This window comes from Scyliorhinus torazame, chromosome 19 (assembly GCF_047496885.1).
Source record: "Scyliorhinus torazame isolate Kashiwa2021f chromosome 19, sScyTor2.1, whole genome shotgun sequence".
Taxonomy (NCBI): Eukaryota; Metazoa; Chordata; class Chondrichthyes; order Carcharhiniformes; family Scyliorhinidae; genus Scyliorhinus; species Scyliorhinus torazame.
Window position 1 is genome coordinate 78,632,168 of NC_092725.1, and position 15,892 is coordinate 78,648,059.

At 43.1% G+C, this 15,892-nt stretch overlaps 1 protein-coding gene across 3 annotated transcripts in view; it reads left to right on the plus strand.

Moving 5' to 3' along the window:
* LOC140396245 (ELKS/Rab6-interacting/CAST family member 1-like) overlaps window positions 1-15,892 on the plus strand; it is a 1,343,051-nt gene that overhangs the window by 67,650 nt on the left and 1,259,509 nt on the right. For all 3 annotated transcript variants that reach the window (XM_072484589.1, XM_072484590.1, XM_072484591.1), the window contains exons 3-4: window positions 3,925-4,341; window positions 15,088-15,162. In XM_072484589.1, coding sequence (XP_072340690.1) covers window positions 3,925-4,341; window positions 15,088-15,162 — 492 coding nt within the window. The remainder of the gene's footprint in view (window positions 1-3,924; window positions 4,342-15,087; window positions 15,163-15,892) is intronic.

Below are 15,892 nucleotides of genomic sequence, written 5' to 3' on the forward strand. Positions count from 1 at the left end.
CATGGTTTTAGACAATGAAACTGGGCAAATGGTAGAAGTTTCAGTGGGTAAGCAGTTTGGTCACAGTTACCGTACTCAGTAGGATTTAAGTTAGTTTTGGAAAGGGACAAAGATGGACCAGAATTAAAGGTTCTGAATTGGGGGTGTTGCCTTTTTTTACCTACTGTAAATAAAGGCATCAATAAGGTTGCCCTTCTTTCTTTAGATATTGATATTATATTGCTCAGAGTCGCCAGGTATCAAATGATACCACCACAAAGTTCAACCGAATATCGATCCAAGAGCCAAACACCAGTTAGTTAGTTCAAGATCAATGGTACTTTATTTACACACACCATTATCATGCAACATAAACACTACTAGTTAAACTACACCTATCAATTATGACAACTTGTACTTAGCTTCAGGCATCCGGCTTAGGTCAGAGAAACAGTGGCTGTTGTTAGAATCTGGATCTACTAGGTCTGGAGAAGAAACTGCCGCTCAGCTGGGCTCATCCATCTGGTAGCGGGCATTGAACTTGAACTTGCTTCTGGTGGTGCTGTAATTGGAGGTGGGCGTTGCCTGAGCGCAAGGTCCAAGAGAGACCGACCGCATGGCGTTCTCTCTCTTTAGCCTTGGGGAGTTTTGCGCTCTTTTGGGCGGTCCTTCGGTTTGGACCCCACTAATTGGGTAGTTCTTGACCACTGTGTTCGATTTGAGCCAATAAAGGGGCGGGTGCCTTGATGGCGGGGCATGTCCCAAGCGGTCATTGATCCTGTTGTTTACACTTCCTGAGTACAGGGTGTGGGGCCGAAATGTCTGGGATTGTATCGGTTACTCAAGTATCAGTCCTTTGTCTTACAGAGATGGGCCATCAAAATGCTAATCAGTTGGGGGTTTCGATGCTGTCTGGATTCTTTGCTCACAAATATACATTCAGGCTCTGAGCCCGCCTGAACCTTGCATTGTCCATATTTCGCATTGTGCTTTGCGACCGTCCATGTTTCTTATTGTAAGCGGCCATCCCAGATGGCTACAGGGGAAACCAGTTTTAATTGGATAAGACAGGATCTGGCAAAGTTGACTGGGAACAGCTACTTTGGAAATCTACATCAGAGCAGTGAGATTCATTTAAAAAGGTATTAGAGAGAGCACAGTGCCAACATATTCCCATAAATAGGTGGAAACAACAAGTCGAGGGATATCCAGAGTTGGAGAGAGAAAAATGGAGGTTGATGACAGATACTGAGGGTTCAAAACAGCGGAAGCCCTGGAGGAGTATAGAGAGTGCAGGGGGTTACTTAAAAAAAATAATAAATTAGGACAATGGGGCGGAGGCATTTAAAACACTGGCAGATTAAAATAAATAAAATCCAAAGGTGCTTTATAAGTATTAAAAGCAAAAGGATGACCAGAGAAAGAGTAGGGCCGATTAGAGACCAATGTGGTAATCTGTGTGTGCAGCTGGAGGACATAGGGGAGGTTTTAAATGAGTACTTTGCAGCTGTGTTCACTATGGAGAAGACATTGAGAGGGAGGAGATATTAACGAGTTTAAAAGTGGATAAATCTTATGGCCCAGATGAGATGTAACCCAGGCTGCTGTGTATGCTTTGGGGGGTGGAGGGAGAAATTGCAGAGGCTTTGACATTTTTCAAATCATCTCTGGCCAAAGGAGAGACATCAGAAGACTGGAGGGCAGCTAATGTGATACCATCATTCAAGAAGGGAAGTAGGGCAGAACCAGCAAATTACAGGCCAGTGCGTCTAACTTCAGTGAGAAACTATTGGAAAGAATTCTAAGGGACAGCATTAATCTCCACTTGGGGAGGCAAGGGTTAATAAAGGTTAGTCAGCATAGCTTTGTCAAAAGGAGATCAAGTCTTACAAATTTGATCGATTTTCTTTGTGCTGTGACTAGGTGTGTAGATGAGGGTAGTGCAGTTGATGTCGTCTACTTGGACTTCAGCAGTAAGGCTTTTGACAAGGTCTCTCATGAGAGGCTGGTCAAAAAGGTCAGAGCCAATGGGATCCAGGGCAATTTGGCAAATTAGATCCAGAATTTCATCGGGGGCAGGTGGCAGAGGTGATGGTCTGTATCTCGTGTTCTGCACGTATCGGTGCTGAATCCCTTGTGTTCATTAATGATCTGGAGGTGAATGTAGGAGGTACGATCTGGAAGTTTGCAGGTGACACAAAAATTGTTACTGCGGTAAATAGTGAGGAGGAAAGCCTTAGATTGCAGGACAATATAGCTGGTTAGATCAGTGGCAAATGGAATCTAACTCTGAAATGAGTGAGGTAATGCATTTTGAGAGGATTAACAAGGCAATGGAATATATAATAAATGGTAAAACCCTAGGAAGTATAGAGGATCAGATGGATCTTGGTGTGCATGTCCATAGATCATTGAAGACAGTCGGACAGGTAGATAAGGTGGTTAAGAAGGCTTTAAAAAAAAAAAAAAAAATTGTTTTTAATTTTTCCAATTAAGGGGCAATTTAGTGTGCCCAATACACCTACCCTACACATCTTTGGGCTGTGGGGGTGAAACCCACGCAAACACTGGGACACCACATGGAAAGTGACCCAGGGTAAAATTATGAGGGAGATAGGGGTGGTAGGAATGAATGTTTCCTCTTAGCAGAGGCGTCAGTAACCAGGGATCATAGATTTAAGGTGAGGGAATTTGATACATATCTAGAAGGTAGGAGCAAGGAGGAAGCCTTTTGGCCCTTCGAGCCTGCTCCGCCAATTATCACGATCATGGCGGATCATCCAACTCAATAGCCTAATCATGTTTTCTCCTCATCGCCTTTGATCCCATTCTCCCCAAGTGCGATATCGAGCCGCCTCTTGAATGTATTCAATGTTTTAGCATCAACTATTTCCTGTGGTAATGCATTCCACAGGCTCAACACTCTTTGGGTGAAGAAATGTCTCCTTATCTCTGTCCAAAATGGCTCACCCTGAATCCTCAGACTGTGACCCCTGGTTCTGGAGACACCCATCATTGGTAGCATCGACCCTATCTCGCCCTGTTAGAATTTTATAAGTGTCTATGAGATCCCCCCCCCCTCATTCCTCTGAACTCCACTCCAGTGAGAATAATCCTAACCTAGTCAATCTCTTCTCATATGACAGTCCCACCACCCCTGGAATCGGTCTCGTAAACCTTCGCTGCACTCCCTCGAGAGCAAGAACATCCTTTCCCAGGAAAGGAGATCAAACCCACACACATTCTCGGTGTGGCCTCACCAAGGCCCTGTGTAATTGCAGCAACACATCCCTGCTTCTGTACTCGAAATGTCTCACAATGATGGCCAACATATCATTAGCCTTCTTTACCGCTTGCTGCACCTGCATGCTTATCTTCAGCGACTGGTGCACAAGGACACCCAGGTCCTGCTACACACTCCCCTCCCCCAATTTACAACCATTTGAGGGAAAATCGTTTCACCCAGAGGGTGGTGGATTCTGGAACCCCCTGCCTGCAAGGGTGGTAGAGGCGGGAACCCTCACGATATTTAAGAAGTATTTATATTAGCACTTGAAATGCCATAGTATACAAGGCTATGTAGCATAAAAGTGGGCATAAAATCTTGTGTTGCTTGAACAAGCATTGCAGCTAATGACCAATAATTAGTAACTATCTTGGGTAGAGTGTTTGATTGCCTTGCTTTTTGTCCACTGGAGACCAAAACTGCTTGGAGAGAGGAAATCTTTATTGTATTAGTTTGACTAACCCGGGTTAGTAACACGACCTGTATACAAAACCAATATGTCTGTGTATTCTCTACGGCCCACCAAAATAATGGTGGTTTATTCTAGACATTACTGGTAATTTAACTGCTAATTAAACAAAACAAATCATTTTGTACTTTATCAAATTGGATGTTTTATAGACTTATTAAATATATTTTTTTCTCCTTTTTGTATACAGCACCTTCAGCTGACAATTCAGGCATTGCAGGATGAGCTCCGAATTCAGCGAGATCTAAACCAGCTCTTTCAGCAGGATAATAGCACCAGAACAAATGAACCATTTGTTGCTGAGCTAACTGAGGAAAATTTCCAGCACCTTCACGCTGACCATGAACGCCAGGCCAAAGAACTATTCCTATTGCGCAAAACTCTGGAGGAGATGGAACTGCGCATTGAGACTCAGAAGCAAACACTCTGTGCCCGTGATGAGTCTATCAAGAAGCTGTTGGAGATGCTTCAGAGTAAGGGACTGTCATCAAAGGTGATGGAAGAAGACCATGACCGAATACGCCGTCTAGCTGAAGCGGAAATGCTCGTGAACCAGTTAGAAAACATACTTGAACACAAAGAAAAGGAAAACCATCAGTTGAGAGAGGTCAGAATTATTTTGTACTTAATCAACATTTCTCCTTTTTGAAAATGTTTCTTTTCATTCTTCAGATTTCCTTACTTTGAGCACCATTCAACAGTATCTCAACTAAATGAATATCTTTCGCCACATTCTATTTCAATGCCTAAACTGGAAACAGAAGTGCAGGCTAGCAGAGCTCGTGATCATTTTGCTTATGAGGCCCTCCCCCCTCCCCACATAGCATGAAAAGTATTTTTTCTGTAGAAAAAAAAGTTGTTCAGTTAAACATGTTTAATTGTTAAGGTGACACGATGTCATAGTGGTTAACACTGCGACCTCACAGCAGTAGGGGCCTGGGTTCGATTCCGACCTTGGGTGACATAGAACATACAGTGCAGAAGGAGGCCATTCGGCCCATCGTGTCTGCACCGACCCACTTGAGCCCTCACTTCCACCCTAACCCAATAACCTCTCCTAACCTTTTTGGTCACTAAGGGCAATTTATCATGGCCAATCCACCTAACCTGCACATCTTTGGACTGTGGGAGGAAACCGGAGCACCTGGAGGAAACCCACGCAGACACGGGGAGAACGTGCAGACTCCGCACAGACAGTGACCCAGTCGGGAATCAAACCTGGGACCCTGGTGCTGTGAAGCCACAGTGCTATCCACGTGTGCTACCGTGCTGCCCTATGTAGAGTTTGTGCATTCTCCTTGTGTCTGCATGGGTTTCTTCCAGATGCTTCGGTTTCCTCCCACAGTCTAAAGATGTGCAGGTTCGGTGGATTGGCCATGTTAAATTGCCCCTTAGTATCCAAGAGTTTAGGTGGGGTTAGGGGATAGGGTGGGATGGGAGTGTGGGTCTATTCTGAGACTAGATGGGCCTAATGGCCTCCTTCTCCATTGTAGGATTCTACGTTCATTATTTTTGTTTGTTATTATGAAACTGAATGTAGCCAGCATTTTCAGTGTTTAAAAATTGAGTGCCACTATCCAAAATTAGCCTTTGTTGATTGAGAATTGAGTAGTAAACTTATATACATTTACTCGGAGTTGTTTTATCTAAGTCATTAGTATAGCTTTTAAATAGCTGAGGCCCCAGCATATATGTGGCTTGGAAATGTGGGGTGATAAAGCAGTTTAGAATGTAAAGCGCAGAGAGAAATTAAGGATGTGCAACTGCACTAGCTCTATGGTTGGCTTGTGGCTAAAATGGCAGTGCCTCTTGAGCCATAAGATCCTGGTTGGAGTCTCCCTCCAGGACTTGTTAACCATGGAAAGAGCATTCATGATGCAGTTTAATAGGTTGATTATCAGCCTCCACATCCTTCCAGTGCTTTACCCACTATTACTCAAAAAGACAAAAAGTGTTTGTGTGATGATACAAAATCAACCAACCTATAAATATTAGCAGCCAGTCTCTGGTATTTTTTTGTTGTTGCTTGTTCCATGGCAACCTGCTTAATTTCCAAGTTCATTTATTTATATCTGTGATGGCTTTGACATGAACATTGAGGTCAGACTAACTTCCAATACTTGTCTGAATGTTTTTGTTATTTGACAATTACCTTCCCATAGATTTATGATTGTGATACTCCAGGTTGTGGTATGATACATTTGGGAACGATGTACCTGATTTAATATTTTTTTATTTTATTCATTACTTTAAAACCTATTTTATTGTGTTTCAATCATGGCCTGTTTTTAAGATTTTTAATCTCAAATTCAATTCCACAAGGTTTAAAATTGAGCATATTGTCAGCTGAAATGTGGGTGGGTTGGGAACCAGGAAGGAAGCTGTCATAGCCCAGATTTTCTTGGAGGTGAGCTGCTAATGGCTGGTGGATGGGTTGAGCAGCTGCTGTTTGTCTGAAGCAGTGGACTCATCAGTGATATAAGGAATGCAGGGGTCTTGCAGCGGGGTGGCACGGCAGCACAGTGGTTAGCACTGTTGCTTCACAGTGCCAGGGTCCGAGGTTTAATTCCGGCTTGGGTCACTGTCTGTTTGGAGTCTGCACTTTCTCTCATGTCTGCGTGGGTTTCCCCCGGGTGCTCTGGTTTCCTAACACAAGTCCCAAAAGACGTGCTGTTAGATGAATTGGACATTCTGAATTCTCCCTCAGTGTACCCGAACAGGTGCCGGAGTGTGGCAACTAGGAGCTTTTTACAATAACTTCTTTGCAGCGTTAATGTAAGCCTACTTGTGACAATAAAGATTATTATTATAAGTAGATCCTAGACTGAGCATATTGGCTCCATTGTCTTCCTGCCCTTTTTCCTTCTCCACTACCATCCTCGAACTTGGGGCTTTGCCCCTCTGTTGCAGATGTTGTTCCTCATCACCACAAAATCCAAAATCTGAAGATCGCACTTTGGTTGCCAGCTTTTGCCATCCATATGTTCATCTTGAAGCCTTACCCCTCCTTCTTATGCCCCTGCGATGTGAGGAGGGCGATGCCCCATTGTATTGCATGAGCCCATTCAGAACACTTTCCCTGCTATTACAATCCCAGACCAGACCCCAACAGTGGCGAGGATACTGGACAGAAACCCTAATATTTTATTTTAATTTTGTAAGACTGTGAGGAACGGATACCTCGTTCCAGGACTGATTACACAAAGAAATAGCCATATGGTATATTAAAACACACTTTATAACTAACACAGTATTAAAATCTTTAATATCACACCAGAAAATAGCTCACAATTACTCCTTAAACAGTACTACTTAGTACAGAGAACTGAACTGCTATCTTTATTGACAGGAAAAATATATCTTTGCTCTCAATCCACTTTAACTCCCAATGGTGCATAGGAAACTTGCTTTACAGAGATGTTCTTGAGAAAAAGCGATCTCTTGACACTGCTTTAAAGAAGCAATCTGACTCCTGCCATACCCATGAAGAAACTGGCTGTTTTCCTTCAGAAGAAGCTTCACAACTTGTTTCCGCTCCCCCTTGTTTTCAGACGTGTCTGCACTGCTTTAAAGACTGTTGATCTCTTTTAATTGAACTGCAGTGACATAAAACTGTTTGACTTCTGGACACGGCTTCATTCAGATAAGAACTGAACTGCCTTCTCAAAATGTCTGGTGCCTTAGCTCCACCTAGCAATGACATCATCTTACCAAACTGAAATTGACTAATTCCACAGGGAATCCTCTTAATTAAAACAACATTCCATTAGCTTAAGCTATTTATGATGCTTTAATTGCATCCCTGGCTCCCTACCTTTTTTTTAAAGCATGATTGCAGTACACACAAGCACTAACCCAGGCTTTTAACCCTTACTGCACCAAATACCTACAATACAATACATCTGAAAATCACACTGCAAACTGTGCACACCTGGTGGCACCCATATGTTAATGAGTGAATATCCCTCTTGGCCATGCCTTTTTATGGCCCACCTGGTACGACAGTGACTGGTTCTGCACTGTGTTTCTCCCTCCGTGCATGTTGTCTGCCCCTGAAGCAACCCTGGTGCCATTCTGAGAATCCCACACTGTCTCTCCATCATCTTGTTAACTTGTTAATTGACCTTATTTTTGAATTGGATGGGTTTTTAAGGCTTATTTTCCCCTGTCTTGATGAAACTCACCGGTGGTAGGCACGCTGACCAGTGTTATTCTTTTTAGAGCCTACCCATCTGTGTTTGAGCCAGAGAGGGACCTCAAAATCTTGTCCAAAGAATCTGCTGTCTGGTTAGGTCTGGTGGTGTTATAAACCTAGAATTGTCCAAAATTATAATGGAATGGTGCATATTATGCTCCACTATTTGCAGCAGTTTCAAAGTGTCAGGATGGTGAATTTGATGTGTTACCACGTCCATTAGAATTTTGCAGGGAAGATGTATACATACTGATGGGGCATGCCTGCATCATATTCCTAATGACATTAGGATCCTGTACTTAGGATTAGGATCTACTCCCATTTGGAAGCAAATGGACGTATTAGCAAGAGGCAGCACGGTTTTGTGAAGGGGAGGTTGTGTCTCACTAACTTGATAGAGTTTTTTGAAGAGGTCACAAAGATGATTGATGCAGGTAGGGCAGTGAATGCTGTCTATATGAACTTCAGTAAGGCCTTTGACAAGTCCCTCATGGCAGACTGGTACAAAAGGTGAAGTCACACGGGATCAGGGGTGAGCTGGCAAGATGGATACAGAACTGGCTAGGTCATAGAAGGCAGAGAGTAGCAATGGAAGGGTGCTTTTCTGATTGGAGGGTTGTGAATAGTGGTGTTCCGCAGGGATCAGTGCTGGGACCTTTGCTGTTCGTAGTATATACGAATGATTTGGAGGAAAATGTAACTCGTCTGATTAGTAAGTTTGCAGACGACACAAAGGTTGGTGGAATTGCGGATAGCGATGAGGACTGGATGAGGACTGTCAGAGGATACAGCAGGATTTAGATTGTTTGGAGACTTGGGCGGAGAGATGGCAGATGAAGTTTAATCTGGACAAATGTGAGGTAATGCATTTTGGAAGGTCTAATGCAGGTAGGGAATATACAGTGAATGGTAGAACCCTCAAGAGTATTGAAAGTCAGAGAGATCTAGGTGTACAGGTCCACAGGTCACTGAAAGGGGCAACACAGGTGGAGAACGTAGTCAAGAAGGCAAACGGCATGCTTGCCTTCATTGAACGGGGCATTGAGTATAAGAATTGGCAAGTCATGTTGCAGCTGTATAGAACCTTAGTTAGGCCACACTTGGAGTATAGTGTTCAATTCTGGTCGCCACACTACCAGAAAGATGTGGAGGCTTTAGAGAGGGTGCAGAAGAGATTTACCAGGATGTTGCCGATTTACCAGGATGTTGCCTGGTATGGAGGACATTAGCTATGAGGAGCGGTTGCATAAACTCTGTTTGTTCCCACTGGAATGACGGAGGTTGAGGGGCGAACTGATAAAGGTCTGCAAAATTATGAGGGGCGTAGACAGAGTGGATAGTCAGAGGCTTTTTCCCAGGGTAGAGGGGTCAATTACTAGGGGGCATAGGTTTAAGGTGTGAGGGGCAAGGCTTAGAGGAGATGTACGAGGCAGGTTTTTTTACACAGAGGGTAGTGGGTGCCTGGAACTCGCTGCCGGAGGAGGTGGTGGAAGCAGGGACGATAGTGACATTTAAGGGGCATCTTGACAAATACATGAATAGGATGGGAATAGAGGGATACGGACTCAGGAAGTGTAGAAGATTTTAGTTTAGACGGGCAGCATGGTCGGCACAGGCTTGGAGGGCCGAAGGGCCTGTTCCTGTGCTGTGCTTTTCTTTGTTCGTTGTTAACTTACACACCTAGTCATCTGATTGCGGCGACTTTGTCAAAAGTCTTTTGGTATGTGACTATCTTCCATCCTGCAGATGTGCCCAAACCAGCGGAGTTGTTTCTGCTTAATGAATAGCAACATACATGGCAGTTTTGCCTTTGAGAGAACTACTGCTTTTATGATTTTGCCTTTTCATGAGATGCCCAGAATATGCTGCAGACATGAAAGATGAAAAATGTTGTTGTCCTTTCACCAAGGTCCAATATAATTACAGTAAGATTTCTGGAGTACTCCAATCCCTTTTGCAATAAAGGCTATCTATAATTTGCTTTCCTAATTGCTTGATTTTAACTGCATTTTACTTTTGTACAAGGACACCACGGTTACTTTGAATACCAACTTTTCTCTCTCTCTCTCTTCCCCCTGCTTTTCTATTCGCAAAATTTTTGTCCACTTAAATAATAATAAAATCTTCAGAAGCTGAAAATCTGATTTTTTAAAAAAAGTGTTGGAAAAATTCAGTAGGTTTGGCAGTCTGTGGAATGGATGGAAAACAAATGTAGTTTTAAGGGATTTATAGTTGTTTTGGTAAATAATAGGAATAAGGTATAGTTTTAAGTGTGATTAATTTAATGTTTCTGTGCCTATAGTTAGATTCAGGTTGGACAAAGGTGTTTGTATGTGCGGGGTTGCTTAAGTTCCAAATGTTTCTACTTTGCTTGGAGAGGCCTACGGCATAAAAACATAAGCATGTGGGTGTTGCTCAGCAATTGGGGCCTTGTCAGGTAGAGAAGCTTTTAAGTTTTCATTTAGCTAATTGGATTGCAGTTGGAGATAGACAGCGAGAGAGAAGGCAGCTCTCACAGCTCTGCTAGAAGCAATTGGTTTCAGAAGGCTAAAGAGAGAATATCTCTCACAGCCTTGCGAGAAGAAAAGCAATATTCTGGAGTCATAGTTTAGAAAACAGGTGCTGGAAATCTAAAGTCCATCTCGTTAAGGAAACTAGAGAAATGAAGAGAAGTTTCCAAGAAGTTTGGAGTTAATGGAACAGAGTAAACTGGGAACCAGAACCGATTACTGTTCAATTAAGTCAGAGTTGAAAAGACATTGGTTTGTGAGAGGCCAGAAGGCCAGAAAGATACCTGCAGTAGGCAGGTTTGTGAGAAAGTATCACAGAAATAATTGTGGAAATTATGTAGACAGTCCAACTAGGGAAGGGGCGGTACTGGACCTGGTATTGGGGAATGAGCCCGGCCAGGTGGTAGATGTTTCAGTAGGGGAGCATTTCGGTAACAGTGACCACAATTCAGTCAGTTTTAAAGTACTGGTGGACAAGGATAAGAGTGGTCTGAGGATGAATGTGCTAAATTGGGGGAAGGCTAATTATAACAATATTAGGCGGGAACTGAAGAACATAGATTGGGGGCGGATGTTTGAGGGTCAATCAACATCTGACATGTGGGAGGCTTTCAAGTGGCAGTTGAAAGGAATACAGGACCGGCATGTTCCTGTGAGGAAGAAAGATAAATATGGCAATTTTCGGGAACCTTGGATGACGAGTGATATTGTAGGCCTCGTCAAAAAGAAAAAGGAGGCATTTGTCAGGGCTAAAAGACTGGGAACAGACGAAGCCTGCGAGGAATATAAGGAAAGTAGGAAGGAACTTAAGCAAGGAGTCAGGAGGGCTAGAAGGGGTCACAAAAAGTCATTGGCAAATAGGGTTAAGGAACATCCCAAGGCTTTTTACACGTACATAAAAAGCAAGAGGGTAGCCAGGGAAAGGGTTGGCCCACTGAAGGATAGGCAAGGGAATCTATGTGTGGAGCCAGAGGAAATGGGCGAGGTACTAAATGAATACTTTGCATCAGTATTCACCAAAGAGAAGAAATTGGTAGATGTTGAGTCTGGAGAAGGGTGTGTAGATAGCCTGGGTCACATTGAGATCCAAAAAGACGAGGTGTTGGGTGTCTTAAAAAATATTAAGGTAGATAAGTCCCCAGGGCCTGATGGGATCTACCCCAGAATACTGAAGGAGGCTGGAGAGGAAATTGCTGAGGCCTTGACAGAAATCTTTGGATCCTCTTCAGGGGATGTCCCGGAGGACTGGAGAATAGCCAATGTTGTTCCTCTGTTTAAGAAGGGTAGCAAGGATAATCCCGGGAACTACAGGCCGGTGAGCCTTACTTCAGTGGTAGGGAAATTACTGGAGAGAATTCTTCGAGACAGGATCTACTCCCATTTGGAAGCAAATGGACGTATTAGTGAGAGGCAGCACGGTTTTGTGAAGGGGAGGTCGTGTCTCACTAACTTGATAGAGTTTTTCGAGGAGGTCACTAAGATGATTGATGCAGGTAGGGCAGTGGATGTTGTCTATATGGACTTCAGTAAGGCCTTTGACAAGGTCCCTCATGGTAGACTAGTACAAAAGGTGAAGTCACACGGGATCAGGGGTGAGCTGGCAAGGTGGATACAGAACTGGCTAGGCCATAGAAGGCAGAGAGTAGCAATGGAAGGATGCTTTTCTAATTGGAGGGCTGTGACCAGTGGTGTTCCACAGGGATCAGTGCTGGGACCTTTGCTCTTTGTAGTATATATAAATGATTTGGAGGAAAATGTAACTGGTCTGATTAGTAAGTTTGCAGACGACACAAAGGTTGGTGGAATTGCGGATAGCGATGAGGACTGTCGGAGGATACAGCAGGATTTAGATTGTTTGGAGACTTGGGCGGAGAGATGGCAGATGGAGTTTAATCCGGACAAATGTGAGGTAATGCATTTTGGAAGGGCTAATGCAGGTAGGGAATATACAGTGAATGGTAGAACCCTCAAGAGTATTGAAAGTCAAAGAGATCTAGGAGTACAGGTCCACAGGTCATTGAAAGGGGCAACACAGGTGGAGAAGGTAGTCAAGAAGGCATACGGCATGCTTGCCTTCGTTGGCCGGGGCATTGAGTATTAGAATTGGCAAGTCATGTTGCAGCTGTATAGAACCTTAGTTAGGCCACACTTGGAGTATAGTGTTCAATTCTGGTCGCCACACTACCAGAAGGATGTGGAGGCTTTAGAGAGGGTGCAGAAGAGATTTACCAGAATGTTGCCTGGTATGGAGGGCATTAGCTATGAGGAGCGATTGAATAAACTCGGTTTGTTCTCACTGGAACGAAGGAGGTTGAGGGGAGACCTGATAGAGGTATACAAAATTATGAGGGGCATAGACAGAGTGGATAGTCAGAGGCTTTTCCCCAGGGTAGAGGGGTCAATTACTAGGGGGCATAGGTTTAAGATGAGAGGGGCAAGGTTTAGAGTAGATGTACGAGGCAAGTTTTTTACGCAGAGGGTAGTGGGTGCCTGGAACTCGCTACCGGAGGAGGTAGTGGAAGCAGGGACGATAGGGACATTTAAGGGGCATCTCGACAAATATATGAATAGGATGGGAATAGAAGGATACGGACCCAGGAAGTGTAGAAGATTGTAGTTTAGTCGGGCAGCATGGTCGGCACGGGCTTGGAGGGCCGAAGGGCCTGTTCCTGTGCTGTACAGTTCTTTGTTCTTTGTTTTGGTGGCTGGACCTTAGAATTTGTATAAAAGCCTTTAAGATGAAGGAAGAGGTGTAAAACCTGAAAGTGAGACCTTGATGTAAACAGTGGATGGGAAAGCATAATTAAAAAGAAGATTTAAAAGTGTGACTTTTGAAAGTGGAAGTTGGAATCACTCATATAGAAGCCAGAGTTCAGTGATCAAGGTGGCTCAGGGTATAAATATAATCTGGAGAGATTCTGAGGAGAAATCCACAGACATTCACTTGGCATCAGAAAGGAGTGTGTGTTACCACAGTTATCTTGTGTGCTTAAAAGGGACTCTGAGTTAATGAGACCATTGCAGTTTAAAATGTACTTTGTAATGTCTGTTAATCCTAAAACCTGTCTGCAATTGTTAATCTAAGGGGAAGTAAAGGCACATTGCATCATAATCCAATTTTTTCACGTTTGATAAAGTTTGTTTCTTGTTGACACTAATTAGCGGCCCTGTGATTCTGTTCCTCCACATTTTATACATAAAAAATAGAAGTTCTGTTCTTTTGAGCCAGGGTTCCATTCTGGGGTCTTCCTATCCAGTTTAACTAACTCTAACCCTGTAATGCTGGTGGATTTGAACCCTGAAGGACGGAAGTTCAGTCGGGATCCACATACAGTAAGTTAGAGCCACAGGCAGTCACTGAGGAAGGAGGTGTCGCTGTGAAAGCAAATTTTGGTAAACACCTTGTCAAATACCAGAAGGGAAATGGAAAGCAACGAAAGCAAACCAGGTGAAAGAGACAAACTGGAATCATGTTGGAGAGAAGAGCAATACTTCAAATGAGGCATTCCTGGGTGAGAAGTGGCAATGAATTAAACACCAAGTTAAAAGCACAATAATTAGTAAGTTTAACACTAAGTTAAAAGCATGCTGTAAATGTGATATAAAAACAAATTGTGGGAAAAGCTCAGCAGGTCTGGCAGTGTTCTATATTCACTGAATTGGTTGCAGTCAAGTGTCCCAACTCTGCTTTCAGTAGTGTTTTTTGAGTGGCTTATGTAATTTTGATGGCAAGTTCCTAACTCTTTGAACAGTTGCTCCCTTACAGTAGTTTTGAAATACATGACCATATGCACATAATCAGTATTCTGAAACTGATCTTGCTGATTGCCAAAGTAAACATTTATTGAGGGTTTTGCATAGAAGTGGAAACAAATATTTGAAGGTGGTGGTTTGCTTATCAAGTTCAGAATTTGGCTTCTTCATGTTGCAATCCCCATGGATACTTTAAAAAGAGATTCAAACTTCCTGTACCGTTACACTTTTAGCACAACTGAAAAAAAGCACACATCATAGGTGTACTTTACACTGCAGTTTAAGCAGACATTCAACTTGCCCAGAATCTGTCCAAAAGCATTTTGCAGAGGCTTTACTTCTGTTCTTTTCCTTTCTCAGCCTGATAAATTTAAACTTTGGAACTCTCTCTCACAGTGAAATTTTATTCTTGGGTGATTCTTCCTCTAGCGCAAGCTGGGTGAGTCTTCCGGCCTTGTTTTAATTCCTCATTAATTTGGTCTTTCCAAAACGAGCATGAGCTTCCACCTACATTCCTGTATGGTGAACCACGGCATCCTGTTGCCTGTAGCTATGCTCCCTCTCTCAGATCCTGACAGACTAACCCACTTGTCTGAGGTCCAGTGATTGCAACCTGTCATTCTTCATACCTCTGTGGAAATTGGAGACTGCAGTCTGCCCACCAGCATTTGGAATTGTCTGCATGTGTGATCACCTAGCACCACCTTCAAAGAAAAACAATCTGGGCCTTCCTTTAATTTTTACAGCCCAGTCACCCAAACGTATAGTCAGACAGACGTCAGCAAAGGTCATGTGACCCCTTTCATTTTGCGCTAAATTAAAGACATAGTCCCAAAACATCAGAATCTTTTCAACCTCATCATTGCAACAATCATTTCCTCCTTTAACTCTTCAGGATATTCAGCGGAGAATTGAAGTGGCACCAGAATCAGCCAAGACAAAGGCATTGCAAACTGTCATTGAAATGAAGGTAAATGACTACGTTTACTTTGCTTATCTATTTTTATTGTCATTTATCAGAAAGGGAGTGTAATCATACGGTATTAAAAGTTGGGTGACTGCCACTGCACACCACATGGAATTGTTCATTTAAGCTTTGCAGATAGGGGCAAAAAGTGTTTTAAAAAGTTTTGGAATGTCTGTTTCCTACTTTGGCCAATTTTGCATAGGGAGAGTGGTGATTTGGGCAATTGAAGAAATCCAGGTATGTTTGACAACCTTTTGCAGTAGCACCTCAGGACTTGTATATTCATCTTTTTCTAAAATCTCCAACTGTTTTGTGACACTACTCCTAATATTAGATTTTCCATGTATGAGGGCTAATAGGAATAAAAGCTGAGTTGATAACCAAGATCGGGAGAAGGCAGGAGAATGGGGATGAAAAACATATCAGCCACGATTGAATGGTGGAGCAGACCCGATGGGCTGAATGGCCTAATTTTGCTCCTATGTCTTATGGTCTATGTCTAAGGTAACGCAAAATGCTACTTAATTCCTGATCTTGTGGGTGTTAACCCTTTTGGATATTTGGCTTGTGGTATCCACCTTGTCGAGATTCTGGACTGTGACCATTGAATAGAATGATTATTTAAGAAAATAGGATTAATTATTCACCAACTGCCTTATCTGTTAGCATAATTTCAGGTTTGAAGGGCCAAAAGGCCCTCCTGTCCTACAGAATGCATTTATATAATTGGGGA